Source organism: Haliotis rubra, unplaced genomic scaffold (genome assembly GCF_003918875.1).
Source record: "Haliotis rubra isolate DU_JTF1 unplaced genomic scaffold, ASM391887v1 Scf1825, whole genome shotgun sequence".
NCBI classification, from domain to species: Eukaryota; Metazoa; Mollusca; class Gastropoda; order Lepetellida; family Haliotidae; genus Haliotis; species Haliotis rubra.
The window spans coordinates 25,225-43,290 of NW_025765809.1; the positions used below are offsets into that span (position 1 = coordinate 25,225).

Here is an 18,066-nt window from a genome sequence, read left to right on the forward strand (position 1 = left end):
AAGTACATTGTTCATACTATCATTCAGATATTAGCATTGCACATTCGGGTAAAGCACATCACTAAGCATCTGAAAACTAAGGGACATCTAACTAATGTTGACTGCGAAATCAAAGACAGTAATGACTTCTTTGTTCCAACCGTTGACACCAGCGATATGGACAAGTCAATGGCCGTTGTTAAAGCAGAAATCCAAATGCCAGACGAGCAGCAGCCAGACCAGTTACAACTCCCACAAAGGGCCAGGAGAGCTGCAGCCAGACCAGCTACAACTCCTACCACAAAGGGCCAGGAGAGCTGCAGCCAGACCAGCTACAACTCCTACCACAAAGGGCCAGGAGAGCTGCAGTCAGGCACTCCTGGGTGCGGCCATGGCTCATAGAGGAGAGGGGATAACAGTTTGGACAGTTCTCCAGCCTCCTAGACACGCAGACACTGGAGGATCCAGTAACGTTCCAAAACTACACAAGGTTAACGCCACAGCTCTTCGATGAAGCCCTGCAGATGGTGGCCCCAGCAATCGATAGGGAAGTCACCAATTGCAGGCAAACTCTTTCACCTGGACTGAAACTGACAGTCGCTCTTTGGCACCTTGAGGCTGGAGACAACTATCGGTCCCTTGCGTATGCCTTCAGGTGTGGAGTGTCCACCATCTTAGAGGTGGTTCCAGAATGCGAGGGAAAACTTACCATCACTCTTGCGCCACATACTCGTCTTTCACGGTCCAGCGAGGAAATGGAGTTGCTTTTGGGGCAACTCCACATTTCGCGTGGACAGCACTTCCACCCTGTGCAATCCAGCAAGTTGCTGAAGGTTAGAGTTGTGTGCCTGGTTCTGAATCATGTGTTACAGGCCAAGACAGCCTGAATACTGCTGAACAACCGCTATCATGTGTTACAGGCCGAGACAGCCCGAATACTGCTGAATAACCGCTATCATGTTACAGGCCGAGACAGCCCGAATACTGCTGAACAACCACTCATCAGGACTAGCATTTGAAGCCATACAGGATGTTAGAAGGCTCTTAGAGCATCAATGGGAGGAGGGTTTGCGATATAGTTGTACAAACCATCTATTATCTATCAATGTATCAGAGTTTCAATAAGTACCTTTTTTTGGTAAGATAGTAGTACACATAACTCCTTATCATACCAGTCAAAACACGAACTGTAAAATGCTAACATTTCCTATTCTTAAGCCTGTCCACAGACGATATAGTTCTAAGCAATATTTCCATCTTCAGTTATTTTGAAGTCCTTCACATACAACAAAGAAGACAAAATGCAATAAAAACGAAATTATTTTATTATTTTTTAAAGTAAAACGGACACACGATCCGCAGCAGAAGTTTCTTGTTAGAGCACTTCTTTCTTACCACAGACCAGTGATAAAGACAAACAGATGGTTCCCCTGACCTCTCCCCGGGTCAAGTCTGACCGCAGAGAGTGGGCACAGCCAGGGAAACCTATGGCTAATGTTTTCTTCACATCTAAGCCTTGAAAATGTAAAAGTAACATATAGGACCATTCCAGGTAGAGTGCAGCAGACCGCTGCCTCAATACAGAAGAGCTGATGGTTCACAAATACAGGCGACCAGCTCCAGGAGACTAACAAACAAATCAGCCTCACCTCTCTGATACTTAAATTATCACAGACAAACATTTTACTACTCACAAAAAAGCAGTTTAACAATATTAAAAAAGGTAAAAAACGCAACAATTACTTGGGAAAATATTCCCATCTAAAGCGTGCAGTCCTCTTCTGCTACAAGCACTGTGCTTGGACTGTTATGTGTCTGTTTATCTGTTTGTCCGTCCGGCGGCCATCTGCCTGTAAACTTGTACTTACTACACCGACCACAACACCTACAGCCACAGGAGCCGAGCTGAGGCCAAACAAGAAAATATGTATGTTCCCGGTAACCAGACCAAATAAACGTGTCACTTGCAGCCAGAACTTGTAATTAGTTGTCAAACAATTCAACTAAATTGTACTTAAGCTTATAGTTTTTTGAAGGAAACTCTCCTCAACTTTGTATCCCAATCAAGTTACCCGAAACACAAATATTTCTAAATTTTGCCCAAACACTTTCTTTAAAATTACTCCTGGTAAAATCGAACACAAAATAGGAAATTAACATTTATCCTATATGACAGAAACAAAACTAAATGTTTATCAACTGCTTTAAAAAGAATGTTTTCTATACATAAGTGACCAATGAAAGCAAGTGGGAGACTATACAAAGCTTGTGCAACACAGCACGACCTGTAGCTATTGTCAGTCACAAACTGAAGCAACCTGTGATCTACGTGCCCGAGCTGGGTCCTACTGATATGTAACACAATGCCGCACCAGGCATCACTATCTAGGTCTCTAGCAATAACAAAGTATTCATCAGTGTCAGTAAAATAGCATCACATTAAAACTAACCACTTCTCAACTTGAAGAACAGTATACATGCCGTTAAAGAAGCAGGACACATCAACTGTCATGGTATTACAATGTATCCATGGACGAAGGATATACCCTGCTGGTTTAACAAGGTAACTTGAGTATCAGAGAGGCTACAACGTACACACAACAACAGGGACGTGTATGGGTTGGAGCTCACACTGCCAGCTGCACTCATTTTTCGAAAGAGAGCTGTATTCACGTCTAAATAGGCCTGCATACAAGGTTCTAGAAACAGGCCATAGAATAATCTTTTTTAAAGCATAATGTACACTTTTATAGTCAAATACGAACACTTGAACCAGTTTTGACTTGAACATTTTGAAAATTCCAATTTTTGAGAATATGAAATGCTTTGATGCAACAAAATTGATAAAATTATGGATGCTACAAACAAGGGCTTCTGTCCCTGCATCAGCTGTTCCTCAGTGGAGCTCCGAACGTACACAGTCACGTCAATAATCAAGTCTTGTCTCCTCCTCCACACCGACAGGCAGACAGGAGATGGCAGCCACTGTGTAAGTATATTCCAATTTCACAGCTTTAAACACTTGATGTGATTGTATAAACAGTGTGATTAATGGTTACCACACAGAACATACTGCTCTTGGTACAACCTGCCACTGTCTGGTGAGGGGGATGTATGTTAAGGTCAAGGAGGCTCCGTCATCAACTCATACAAGATGAGGACAACCAGGGGAGGCAACTCCAGAATCAGGTGATTGTCACAGTTGTGGTGAGTCTACAAGTCTCATTACTTGTTGTCATACATAGTGAGGGGGTTGTCACGATCCAGGGCCACAGTTGGGAGCCTCAATGGATATAGTATAGGTTGTAACTCCAGCTGGAGCTTCACACATGTCTCATACAGACTGCACATTGGGTGGCCTTGATCAGTGGGATGACAGTGACCCTTGTGGGTAATCTTACCGACACATTACACTTACAGGAAATGTTTACCTGCAACATCATCTGAACAGAGTTCACAGCCAAGTTGAACAATTTATAAATATTCTGTGAAAAACCATAAGGATTTCAGTGTTGCACATGTCAGTATTCAGATCATGTACACCACTAGATCAAGGCCACTTGACACAGTGTCTCTCACACACTGACCAGCTCTGTAAAATATTACACTTCATACATTATAACATAATTGTAGCAAATAAACAATTTGCTTAGCCATTACACATTGATCATTTTTAGACAGCAGTTCAAAATTATGACACTGATTGGACATCTTAGTTTCTGTGTGTGTGTGTGTGTGTGTGTGCATGCCTGTGTGCACATGCATGTTTCTAGTATGTCGACAGTGTGCATGTGTGAATGTCTGTCCCAAAATGTAGTCAATCAGCTTACAGCCAATGTTTTGAACTGCTCCCTAAACCAGAATCTAACCACAAGATGGCTGCTCATTCACTTGTGAACACATCTCATCGGAACTGCAAGTGAAAGGATGTCCAAATGTTTGAGCAGCATGATAAAAAAAATGCAATATGCCTCTCAAATCCATAACATATTAAATGTTTTGATCATCAGGACAACTCAACATCCTATGAACATATCCTCCACTGATGCCAACATAGAGTGACCTCCCATACAATTATATACATATACAAATAGTACTAGTATCACTAGTTATCAATATACACACAATATCTGGAGAAAATCTAACACATGCAATATCTGGAGAAAATCTAACATTGACAAGACTATGAGGGACCTGTAATAATGACTTTACTGCTGCTACTGGTTGGATAGTTCTGCGTATAAAATCATACATGAAATAATTTTTGAGAGTGACATCATACCTTCTGTTCATGCCTAACTCGACTCTCAAACCAAAATAATAGAGCTTCGCACAGTTAAGCCAATGAAGAAACGGCTGTACAGAGTAAACTGGCATAATCAAACTATGAAAGAAACTATGTACAAGTAGAGCACATGAAGAAAACTAACTTGTCCTAAACACTGAAACATAGGTGATCATGTGAGTAGTTCAACTGAAGTTCTAGGTGGGTTTTACAGGAGGTATGTAACACACAACACGAACCTGCAGGTGGAAGAATAACACGTGATAAGAAGCCAACAAAACACTTTCTACAAACAAACCAAAGACGTAGTAGGATGCTAGTTCTCCTAACGGCTACAACAAAGGGAGCTAACTCTAGGGGGTGAACTTCACATCACGCTCTGTGGTGAGACTACTATAACGTCCTACTCTCACTAATTTAGCTTTAGAACATTGTGTTAGAAATATGACTATAGTCTATATGGCTTAAACTAAACTTCATGACAAGTACAGAAAATTTATCTCATTTCCATCTGTGATATTTTAACTAAAGTTCACAAATTTGAAATCACTTCCATAAGGTAAACCTTAACAGAAATATGGAACACCAGAAACCTGGTAATGGATCTACATGTAAGTTTGGACAACTACTCAGGGATAAAGTGAGTGGTTTCAGCAACAGTGCAGAGAACAAAAGGAGCAGTGTAACACAGTGAAGCTGTGTGAGCTGTAAGGGGAGGTCACTCTAAGTGGTATAATAGTTTAATTGTCAGTGTTCTTGGGGTTGTCTCCCTCTGGGGGGAAGGAACTGGCCCCATCCTGTGCTGGCTGTGTTGGCTGTGGTGGCCTTGGGGCTCCAGATGGCCATGTCCACAGTGGGGCTGAACGGACTGAACGTTCCCGGCGTTGGTGATCTAAACAACAAGGTGCATTAGTGTATTGTGTATGTGCTGGAGTTCAGGCTTGCAGCATTCACTGAGGAATCACTTCTTCAGTCAGCATACAGTATGTAAGACACTTGAAATGTTTTGAATAAAATCATATAGATGGAGAAACTAAATTGAATTAGTCATATTTTGATGTTCACTATATGTCAAACACAATGTTCAATTATCATGTAAGACAATGGTATAGGGATCTAAACTGAAATGTTAATAATCAAATACAGAACTACTCATCCATAAAGTATCTTGCCTGACCGAGTCTGGTATTAGCTGTTGGTTGGAGGGGGTGTGGGTTGACAGTCTTACCTGTGGGCTGTTGGGTGGAGAGGGTGTGGGTTGACAGTCCTACCTGTGGGCTGTTGGTTGGAGGGGGTGTGGGTTGACATTCTTACCTGTGGGCTGTTGGGTGGAGGGGGTGTGGGTTGACATTCTTACCTGTGGGCTGGAGTTTCCGGAGTATGTTGGTTCTGGGTACACCACCTCATTCTCCATGGTAGACGGAGAGGATGTGCTCGGGTTGTTCGACCAGATGGAGGTCAGGTTGTTCCAGCCGCTGGTGGCTGAACTTGTCAACGCATTCCAGAAACCGCCCGCCTGAAACAGCAGGAGTGATGATCATATCAGTACACTAGCTGATCTGGTGTAGTGTCTGCATAGTACTTTCATTGGCACTGGGAGAGGGGTGTCCTAATACTTTCATTGGCACTGGGAGAGGGGTGTCCTAATACTTTCATTGGCAATGGGAGAGGGGTGTCCTAATACTTTCATTGGCACTGGGAGAGGGGTGTCCTAATACTTTCATTGGCACTGGGAGAGGGGTGTCCTAAATACTTTCATTGGCACTGGGATAGGGGTGTCCTAATACTTTCATTGGCACTGGGAGAGGGGTGTCCTAAATACTTTCATTGGCACTGGGAGAGGGGTGTCCTAATACTTTCATTGGCACTGGGCAGGGTGTCCTAATACTTTCATTGGCACTGTGTGTGTGTGTGTCCTAGATGCGCGCATTGGCACTGCGTCGTGTGTGCGTGCGCAAGGCGTCGCGTGTGTCCCCTAGTACTTACACTGTCTAGTCTAGTCTACACTGACAGATATAATAAACTGTTGTTTCTTTTGGTTGAAATGCGAATAATGGAGGGCAGTTGTATCTAATGAAAACTAGTGGTCTCTGTTAGCTTGTTATTAGTGAAGATTACTGTACTTACATTGGCACTGGGTGGTGAGTCTGTGGCCACAGACCAGGCGTTCTCCAGTGGGTTGTACTCAGAGTCCCACAGGCTGTCACTTCTGACAGGGGGAACGTCAAAGCCAGGCCAATCTTCACCTACATCACACAGGAAGATTGACATGAGTCAGGTATAACTGTTTCTCAACACAGCCTAAACACGTGAGAGGTTTCACAGAGATACAGGTAAACAGCTAATCTGTAAGACACATACCCTTGTTTAGCATCTTGAGCTGGTGTTCCCTGTAGCGGCGACGGCGTTCGGCCATGAGCTGCTGCATCATTGATGGCTGCTTGGGAATCTGCTCCATCGGGTTGGTGTAGCCTGCAACAGCACAACACATCTCATCAACAAACCTGCTCACACATACCCTGCACTGTATGTCATTCTTCTCTCAAGTAGATAATGGAGATCGGCAAGCTTGTTGACAAGACTGCTACTTAAGCCGAGCCTAGTTTATATTTGTTTTAGTCGTTTAAGTCCTGTCTGGTTGTTGTATTTCTATTACAGCACATTGATGTCTCATGATGTCTCCTGGTGGCAGTCATACCATTGCCTGTGAAGCCGTACTCCTGCTGACCAAATGAATCAATGCTGGCCGTTTGGGATGTGAAGGGTGCAGAAGAGTTCTCCTCAATGGTCGTCAGTCCAAAGCTGCCACTGCAACACAGGGACAGCATCAGTTGCTATGGCAACACATCACACATCAAGGGGAGGGCATTAGTTACTATGACAACACACCATGAATCATGTGACCACAAGCTTTACTTTACTCAGACTAGAAGGGTTGACTATGGAGTACATAAATACACTATTGCTATGTTGGAGTAAATGAGTGAGTGAGTTTAGTTTTACGCCGCACTGCCATGTTGGAAATATACAAGGAGCTATCAAAGAGTTCTGAGCCTAAAATAGAGCGATTGACAGCAGTGGTGGCCCTCGAGGGCCAAACCCTTTATGACTGCTCTGTACTCGAGCTTATCCAATTCTGCCGTATCAATAGGGGTACATGTCACATGACCTGACACTAGTGAAATATGCATTTCAATATTACGTTTATGTGAATGATATAAACCATTCTTCAATAGTCTTCAATCATAGTCATTTTTATGATGAACATATCAAAAGTATTTTAGGCTCAAAACGTTTTGATAGCCCCCTCGTATATGTTTGACCGTAGGACTTACATGGAGTCTGGGGATGGTGGTCCTCCGCTCCACGGGTTCCGGGTCTTGTTTGTTGGAGACTTGGAAGCTCCATTCTTGATCCCTATAGGTCCTGAAAGAGTCAAAATCGTGTCCGTCAACTTCAACACTAACATTCAAGACGTGTCTTACAACCAGGAGTCCAGAAGGAATTGACCCCTGGCATCTCACACACTACAGATCAACTTACAATCTCAGCCGAGTTAGAAAATACATGAATACTATGTAGAGAAAAACAGCGTCAGTCTGGCAGTGAGACATCCTGGACATTGAAGCATGGGTGTATGAAAGGTGCATACCTGGGAGACCATTCTCACCAAAAGGAGAGAAGCCGGTAGCTCGCTTGTCTCCAGCTGTGGATTGTTTGCCCTTGGCCTTGTTGGTGTTGGAGTCACTGCTGCTGTTGCTGACAATGCTGCTGTAGCTGCTGGAGCGGCTGGAGCTGGTGAGGGCCTCGGGGGAGAAGCCGTTCAGTTGGCTGTTGGTGCCACCATTACTGGCGCTACCGTTACTGCCCAGGCCCTTGATGTGCTTCTGGGCAAAGTTCTCGGTCTGTATGGACAGCTCAGTGAGGTCACCTACATAATACCAGGAAATGTGTTACCATGGCTACTGGTACCATTTTGCACTTCATAAAGAAAAACAAACCTCAACATAGAGGAAGGATAGAAAGTAGTAACAAAATGTTTCACTTAATGCCAATAATAGGATACTGGTGATTCAGACAAAACAATCTGCATACTATATTTACAACATACACAACTGTGTGAGTGTCACTGAGAGGGACAGTACAGTGATTGTGGGAAACATAGAACACTGACATGACAGGTACAGGCCTGTCGTCACTACAGTGAGACTGTCAGCCACAACAGACAGGTGGAACAATATCAACTGGGGGTGTTAGTACAGTTAGTGATGAACAATGTTGATGTGATGTACAGTTGTGCTCTGATTCGTCACCCCAATCACAGCTTTACGGTCACAAGTGTGTGTGTGTGTGTGTGTGTGTGTGTGTGTGTGTGTGTGTGTGTGTGTGTGTGTGTGTGTGTGTGTGTGTGTGTGTGTGTGTGTGTGTGTGTGTGTGTGTGTTTGTTGTAGGATTGTAGGAATGGTGTGTGGGTTGGCGGTAGGATGGTTGTAGGCATGGGGTGGGGGGTAGGATGGTTGTAGGCATGGTGTGTGGGGTGGTAGGATGGTTGTAGGCATGGTGTGTGGGGTGGTAGGATGGTTGTAGGCATGGGATGGGTGGTAGGATGGCTGTAGGCATGGTGAGTGGGTAGGTGGTAGGTTGGTTGTAGGCATGGTACGTGGGTGGTAGGATGGTTGTAGGCATGGTGAGTGGATAGGTGGTAGGATGGATGTAGGCATGGTGTGTGGGTGGGTGGAGGATGGTTGTAGGCATGGTGGGTGGATAGGTGGTAGGATGGTTGTAGGCATGGTGTGTGGGGTGGTAGGATGGCTGTAGGCATGGTGAGTGGGTAGGGGTAGGCTGTTTGTAGGCATGGTGAGTGGATAGGTGGTAGGATGGTTGTAGGCATGGTGAGAGTGGGTAGGTGGTAGGATGGTTGTAAGGCATGGTGTGTGTGGGTTGTAGGAGAAGGTTGTTGGCATGGTGAGTGGATAGGTGGTAGGATGGTTGTAGGCATGGTGTGTGGGTGGTAGGATGGTTGTAGGCATGGTGAGTGGATAGGTGGTAGGATGGTTGTAGGCATGGTGAGTGGATAGTTGGTATGATGGTTGTAGGCATGGTGAGTGGTGGTATGATGGTTGTTGGCATGGTGAGTGGGTAGGTGGTAGGCTGTTTGTAGGCATGGTGAGTGGATAGTTGGTATGATGGTTGCAGGCATGGTGAGTGGTGGTATGATGGTTATAGGCATTGTGAGTGGATAGTTGGTAGGATGGCTGTAGGCATGGTGAGTGGATAGTTGGTAGGATGGCTGTAGGCATGGTGAGTGGATAGTTGGTAGGATGGTTGTAGGCATAGTAAATGGATAAGTGGTAGGATGGTTGTAGGCATGGTGAGTGGGTAGGTGGTAGGATGGTTGTAGGCATGGTGTGTGGGTGGTAGGATAGTTGTAGGCATGCGGTGGGTAGATGGTAGGATGGTTGTAGGGATGGTGAGTGGTGGTTTGATGGTTGTAGTAGCATGGTGAGTGGATGGCTAGTAGGATGGTTGTAGGCATGAGTGAGTGAGTGTAGTATGATAAGTTATAGAGCATGGTGAAGTGGATATAGGTAGTAGGATGGTTGTAAGGCATGGTGAGAATGGACGGATAACACGACGGACGACACACGCCCGATACCACCAGACCCACATCACGACACGACACGACCACAGGCACGACACGGCACGACGACACAGAACACACGGTACGACGAGGCACGACACGACGACACACGGACGGCACGGTACGACGACAGCTGGTACGACAGGCAGGCACAGACGACACAGACACAGGCCAGGCACGACGAACACGACACAGCCAGGCACGGCGGACGGCCACAGCACGGCACGACGGCCAGGCACGACGGACACAGGCACGGCGGACACACGGCACGGAACGGACAAGGCACGGCCAGGCACGAACAGCACGGAACACGAACAGGCACGGCACACACTGACGGCACGGCACGACCACAGCACAGGACGACAGGCACAGGACACAGCGCACAACGCAATGACACAGGCACAGGACCACAGGACACAGACACAGGCACAGACACACACGACACACCAGTGGACAGACACGGACGATCCGGACACAGTGAGCTTCTGGAATCTATTCCCTGGAGCATTATTCTGAATGTATTTGGAGCATGTCTACAAAGTGTAGTTATCTAACCAGGAGTCAGTGTGGCACTGGGGAAGTCCCACGACGGAGGCGCTGGGAAATCTTTGTCGGGGTCACTGCTGTCGCTGGCCGTTGTGTGCAACAAAGTGTCACCTAGGTAACAACATAGCAACCAATCAACATGCAGAGCTTTACACAAAACTAGATGGGTATAAAGCATGCACAACACAGAGCAAATAAATGTAACAACACAAACTGTCAACATTTGGCATCAGTTAGCCACTACATTAACAAGGTCAAGGTTGTTATTCTATGAATTGGTAAGTCCACATGAACAATATTCGAGCCGTTTCACAACAGGGAGGGCAAGACAAACCAAATGAAAGGGGTCCACAATATTCAGACAAACAACACTTGACTTTTCATGCTCAATATTGGAAAATCTGGTTATTTAAGCAATTATGGAAAACCAATGAAGGGAATGAATGTAAATGTACATTTTGAAGGAAAAGAAGAAAGTGTTTGGTTGAAGTTGTTCCCGCCCTGAAAAGACCGGAATACAGTTGACCTTAGCAGCTACATGTGTCACTACCAGCTACCTGCTACAACTCAGTACTAGACATATAGAAAGCTGGGACTACACATGCACAGGGGGTGGACATGGTACTGTCTGCTCAGATATAAACCCCTAAACAGTAGATGTACATGTGCATCACCGAGACAGTAGGCAAACATGTGAATCACCTGGACAGTAGGCAAACATGTGAATCACCTGGACAGTAGGCAATAGTATGTGTATCACCTAGACAGTAGGCAAACACGTGAATCACCTGGACAGTAGGCAAACATGTGAATCACCTGGACAGTAGGCAATAGTGTGTGTATCACCTAGACAGTAGGCAATAGTGTGTGTATCACCTAGACAGTAGGCAAACATGTGAATCACCTGGACAGTAGGCAATAGTGTGTATCATGGAGACAGTAGACAATAGTGTGCATCACCTAGAGAGTAGACAATAGTGTGCATCACCTAGAGAGTAGACAATAGTGTGTATCACTAGACAGTAGACAATAGTGTGCATCACTAGACAGTAGACAATAGTGTGTATCACTTAGACAGTAGACAATAGTGTGCATCACCTAGACAGTAGACAAAAGTGTGTATTACGGAGACAGTAGACAATAGTGTGCATCACCTAGAGAGTAGACAATAGTGTGTATCACTAGACAGAAGACAATAGTGTGTATCACGGAGACAGTAGACAAAAGTGTGTATCACTAGACAGTAGACAATAGTGTGTATCACCTAGAAAGTAGACAATAGTGTGTATATCAGGCAGACTGCAGTCCTGACCTAGACATTTTTGGGGCATTATGGAGATATTTCACAGTAACATGGGAATGCTGGAGTTAAAGTACCTAAGACAATAACTCATAATATGTAAGTTTAGTTGGGTTGCTTCTAATTGAGTGGGAGTTTAACAGTTTAGACCGTATTGGAGAGGCTGAACCCACACACATTGTAGCACATACATTGCATTTGTCTAGATGATGCTATACACAGATAATGGAATAATGGTAAAGATCCACAACGTGGCATGCATCACAAGTGAAATACACTGTGTTTCCAATCTATCACCCCAGTCATTTCCCACATAAACGCTCAGTCACTTCACTTGCCACATAAAGGCCCACTCACTTGTTCCCACATAAAGGCCCAGTCACTTCACTTCCCACATAAGGGCCTAGTCAATACACTTCCCACATAAAGGCCCAGTCACTTGTTCCCATATAAAGGCCCAGTCACTTCACTTCCCACATAAGGGCCCAGTCACTTCACTTCCCACATAAAGGCCTAGACAATTCCCTTTACACATAAAGGCCCAGTCATTTCCCACATAAAGGCCCAGTCACTTCACTTCCCATTGAATACACGTTGTCCTCCCAACCCAGTTTGTTCCCAGTACTGCAGCAGCAGGTGAGAGAACAAGCTGACAACAACGACAGTGTTAGTGAGATGACAACACAGTGCCTACCCTTGGAGTTGCTTCGTGTGGTCTTGGATGGACGCTTGTTCTTACTGGCTGAGTCAGCTGATGCAGTCGAGTCCTTGGTCTTGCGTGTCTCCAGACTGTAGGGTAGCTCCAGGGTGCTGTGGGAAGACAGAGAGGGAGACATTGTACTTTCCAGGTTGAATGCTGAGACTTTCTGTAAAATGGAGTCTTAACATGGAGAGTTAAAGGAAGAACAGGTTTCACACACACCACAGCCTCTAAGCTAAACCACCAGGCAACACACCTAGGATCCACATCACCATGCTTCACCACAAGGTCAAACCACTCAGATAATGTTGGCTACAGTTCTCATGTATCAAATCAGCAATTTCCAAGTTACCTTGGTCTCAGGATGTTTCCCCCAAACGTCTCTTTGGGGTTGACGCGAATCTTCCGATGGCCTCTTGATTTGGAGGTCAACTCAAACTCTTCCTCATCATTGTAGTCATCGTCAAGGATGGCAGGAACTGCCCGGTCCATGGGGCGGAGTTTGGTCTTGGATCTCTTTACTAGCGGTACTAGGGGCTCGGGAGTAGAGTCTCGAGCACTGGAATTCTAGAAATAAGACAAGGAATACCATCAAAATGATAAATCATAATAAATCGAAGGGTTATAATAATATTAGCTGGACTAAGATCACCGTTCCTGTGGCGTTCTAGTATGCCAGTTTTCCATGATGGTATACTACCATAACATGTCTGGAAATCTCCAGCTATAACAGCTATGGATTGTTTTGTGAAAACTGGGTCTAGGACTCAGTGAATGTGAGTAACACACTTTGGACCATCTTATGTCCAGGAAACGTTTTCATAACATCAGGCTTTGACATGTAATTATATGTTATCACTATTGGTAAACATTACTGGGCAATTACTAATTTACGCGGTGTTACCAATGTGAATATAACTTATGAGTTACTATTACATGGCAATGCAGATCTGACTGTTCACATAAATCAAAACATGTTTAAAATTGTTCAAACATATATTTGTCAATCAAAAACGATTTTCTTAATTGTTGCAATTGTTCCCCTCTTTCTGTTCTTCTCTGTCCATCTTGTAGAATTAATGTAAATAATACTATGTAAATCCTACGGAGAGGGTGTTCTAAGTTGTATAACCTGTACCCAATCCTTTTCTCATGAATAAAATATGTTATAAAAACAAACAAACAAACAAACTGGTCAAAATCTACAGTTACAGCTAAAGGTAAACTGACGGACAGGAGAAATTCACGCTTTTCAGACAGAAAATCCTTGTAGACTAGCAGTATGTGGGCCAGAAAACATTTTTAATACTTGTGCATGATGGAAGTGTTCCTACCTTCTCCTCAACATCTCCAGCAGAGGAGTCAGTGGTGGTGGAGGAGATCTCATCCCGGTCGTCTGTCAGGGAGTTCTCATGCTGGGGCAGCAGGACTTTGTCCTTCAAAAGGTCCCGCTCCAGGCGAGTCCTGTTCTTCTTCTTGTTCTTCATCTTACCCAGCTTCAACTGGCTCACCTCTTCCTTTATCTCTGTGATGTCATCAACAGCACGTTCCCCTTGGTCAGTGCTGGACGACCGTTCCCATCGGTATGGCCCCTGGCGTATCTCCGCACTCGGGGGGTCATTAAGGTCCATTTCGGTACGTTTCTGTTCTGGAATGGTCATATCTTTATTACGGTCTCCGGATCTAGTCGGCAGGTGCCCATCAGCCGAGTTCGAATCCTGATTCCGTCTGGATGTGGATCTGGATTTTTTCATTCTGTGTGGTGGTATGGATTTCTCTGTGGCCACAGTTTCCTGTGGTGGGGGTGGGGTTGGGGTTGGGGTGGGTGCTGGTGTTGGTTTGTCTTTATCAATGGTCTGTGGCTTTGCACTGGTAATTACAGACACAGACTTTGCTTCACGCTCACGGGAACTCTGTCTCTCAACATGAGATCGCCGTGAAAAGAGTGATATTTTTCGTGGAATGAGATTTCTGAGAACACTGAGAATGCTGCCGATGAAAGGTTCTCTACGTGCCTGCTTGTACTCCAAGTGGCCGTTGATCTCGATCATCTGCCTTCCTCTCATGTCTGCTGTTAAGTGAGGTGGGGGGAGGCTTGGGAGAGATGGACAAGCCCGCTACATTACGTAAATCAAAAACCTTCCCTTTGTCGAACGACTGCGCTGTGTTGACTCGGAGCTTACGTTTGAGTATGTCTGCCACGATGATTCGATCTGCTTCAAAGTATGCTGCCACAAGGATGCAGAAGAGGAGAAAGTTCATGACGCACACGATGGAGTAATACAGCACGGGTTCCCAGTTGGGCCGGGGCAGTGCTGCGGAGCACTTGGACAGGAGGTGGGGGGGAACTGTTGCCTGTAGCGTGTAGTTGGCTGGCGGACCTAAACTTGTGTGAACTGTCAGGGACCTCCGGAGATTCTTGACATGGTAAAATCTGGGGTGAAGCTGCAAATAACCAACAAAACCAGTGAGAAAATTATTTGTCAATTCTGTTTGTCCTTTATTTACATTGACACTGTAATTAGACATGTCTGAGGCCAAAAGATAGGAACAGACTCTTCCACTCTCATGATTCAAGAGGTGAAACTTTAACACAATTACCTGCAGGAACCTCATCAAGTCTTGTGATTGAGGGAACAAGTGAGTGATTTACTACAATAACACATAGCCAAAAGTGATACCCATCTTACATGTGTAGTATTTGTTTAAAGCCAAGAGCAGGGGTGTGGTGTTGACAAAGCAAGGTCACTGGGAATCTTTCACACCTCATTGAACAGTGCTCATACTGCCCAATACCAGAAAGATTGACACTGGTGGCCTGATGATGACACCAGCTCTACACAGGATCTTCAGCATGTAGATGTACTTACGCAATATCTATTTTTCTGCTTGTATTTGGTGGCATTTCAAATCCTTCACAGTCTAAAATTTTGAAACCATAGCCTTCACAGGGTGAGTCATTGATGCTGAATCCCTGGACGTAGAACGGTAGTTCCCCCGTGTTCCGCAGTGTGAATGTCCTCCTCACGGTAAAATGTGGCACCATGCTCTTGCTGGGCTTTTTCTCTGAAACTGCAGTAACCATGGTAACACTTTAATGAATGTAGTTGATAAGCCATTAGAAAGCAACGAAATCCTGGCACCACACATTCAACTAAAGAACAATAATATTTAAAAAAACAACATAGTTTACCATAGTTTTCTGAAGAACAAACATTCCAGTACAACTGTTGTCTACACTGCTTATTCTTGTAGAGGATCACACTTACTATCACAGTTTTTCAAATGTTTTTCGTTCATGTCGAACATGAGGGGTGAATGTGAGCCCGGCTTCCTGTTGCTGAACCGCATCTCCCCGCGACACCCCTGGCCCTGCACCACCACAGTGTCAATGATGGTCAGGTTGTTTCTGTAACACAATGTAGGACACAACTCAACACAATGTACGTGTATCAGTGACTCAACACAACATAATATATTCTAATAAGCTAATCATGTGGATGATTTTAAGTATCTAGCCTGTGTTTAGAGAAACCTATCTGAATCCTGTTTAAAAAAACCTGAAAGAAACATGCAGTTCTGAATGGAAAACAAAAGCAGTAACTCTGTACTGTGGATATTTTACAGACTCTTGTTTTACGTCAATTTCTGTCAGGTGTTGCTCCATGTGATGTGTCCGATAGCAAACTTGAGTAAAACTGCCTATAAAGATGAATGTTGATTGCGGAGCTGAGGCTGGATGATGACCAATACTGGCATCTAGTGTGTCCCATGAACAGTACTTACCTTATTAGTATAATGGATGTTCTGGAGTAGTCGTCCTTGGGCTGGAAGCCCACCCTGACCTTCAATTTGGCCCCCGGTTGTAGTACAGAGGCTATGGAGTGTTTGTGTGCCTTCACGCCCAGCAAGTTCTCAACAGACTTGCGTAGTCCAGGGATTGGATTCTGAGCATTGTCCTGAAAACACAACATGCCTCACAGTTGCAGAACAGTGTAAGAGACATAGAGCAATGTCCAACCTACTAGTACAAAGTGATGGGTTCAAGGTCTCATCAAAACAATTACTTAACAACAAAGGAAGTAAAACAGGCGACTGAAGTCTGTAAAATCATTTTGTAACCATGTACAGACACCACTCAGTTCTGTTAACAATATTTCGGGCGACGTGTCACAGGCTTGATCCTGTAGAAATGCTTTATTTTCTGAGTCAACTTGTGTGGTTGAGGATCCACACTTGTGCTTTTATACAAAATGAAGAGGTATCATTAGGCCTGCTATCACGATGACAAGCTGATTCATTTATGTCAGGTATTATGACATACATGTTACCCGAGTCTTGCAATCCCCCTAGGTGTATATACGAAGAATGTATCTTGGTGCATGTATAGTGAAGCACTTATAGACTCATATATTGTGAGGCAGCACTGTGAGACAAATATTGTGAAGAATGATGTATTGTCAAGCATGTATTGTGAAGAATGATGCATTGTCAAGCTTGTATTGTGAAGAAGGATGTATTGTCAAGCATGTATTGTGAAGAATGATGCATTGTCAAGCATGTATTGTGAAGAATGATGTATTGTCAAGCATGTATTGTGAAGAATGATGCATTGTCAAGCATGTATTGTGAAGAATGATGTATTGTCAAGCATGTATTGTGAAGAATGATGTATTGTCAAGCATGTATTGTGAAGAATGATGTATTGTCAAGCATGTATTGTGAAGAATGATGTATTGTCAAGCATGTATTGTGAAGAATGATGTATTGTCAAGCATGTATTGTGAAGAATGTACTGTGAAGGATGTATACTGAAGAAGCATGTAGCATGTACTGGAAGCAAGTATGAAGTATGGATTGTGAAGGATGTACTGTGAAGCACATATTGTGAAGGATGTACTGTGAAGCATGTATACTGAAGCATGTATTGTGAAGCATGTATACTGAAGCACATATTGTGAAGCATGTATTGTGAAGCATGTATACTGAAGCACATATTGTGAAGCATGTATTGAGAAGGATGTATACTGAAGCACATATTGTGAAGCATGTATTGTGAAGGATGTATACTGAAGCACATATTGTGAAGCATGTATATTGTGAAGGATGTATTGTGAAGCATGTATTGTGAAGCATGTATACAGCACATACACATGCACATGTGTGAAGCACATATTGTGAAGGATGTATTGTGAACACAGCATGTATTGTGAAGCATGTATTGTGAAGCACATATTGTGAAGCACATATTGTGAAGCATGTATTGTGATGCACATATTGTGAAGCATGTATTGTGAAGACATATATGTGAAGCATGTATTGTGAAGCATGTATGTGAAGCAGGATGTACTGTGAAGCATGTATTGTGAAGGATGTATTGTGAAGCACATATTGTGAAGCATGTATTGTGAAGCATGTATTGTGAAGCACAGAAGCATGTACTGTGAAGCATGTACTGTGAAGCACATATTGTGAAAGCACATATTGTGAAGCATGTATTGTGAAGGATGTATTGTGAAGCACATATTGTGAAGCATGTACTGTGAAGCATGTATTGTGAAGCACATACTGTGAAGCATGTATTGTGAAGGATGTACTGTGAAGCACATACTGTG

At 44.2% G+C, this 18,066-nt stretch overlaps 1 protein-coding gene across 1 annotated transcript in view; it reads right to left on the reverse strand.

The window, feature by feature from the left end:
- Nucleotides 1-1,281: 1,281 nt before the first annotated feature.
- LOC124273649 (transmembrane protein 131-like) overlaps nt 1,282-18,066 on the reverse strand; it is a 72,450-nt gene continuing 55,665 nt past the window's right edge. Inside the window, 16 exon segments of the mRNA XM_046708922.1 lie at nt 1,282-5,156; nt 5,622-5,780; nt 6,392-6,510; nt 6,626-6,736; nt 6,963-7,072; nt 7,600-7,690; nt 7,917-8,195; nt 10,461-10,562; nt 12,446-12,561; nt 12,804-13,018; nt 13,786-14,547; nt 14,549-14,863; nt 14,866-14,896; nt 15,322-15,523; nt 15,721-15,860; nt 16,238-16,410. Coding sequence (XP_046564878.1) covers nt 4,983-5,156; nt 5,622-5,780; nt 6,392-6,510; nt 6,626-6,736; nt 6,963-7,072; nt 7,600-7,690; nt 7,917-8,195; nt 10,461-10,562; nt 12,446-12,561; nt 12,804-13,018; nt 13,786-14,547; nt 14,549-14,863; nt 14,866-14,896; nt 15,322-15,523; nt 15,721-15,860; nt 16,238-16,410 — 3,099 coding nt within the window. The 3' untranslated portion in view covers nt 1,282-4,982.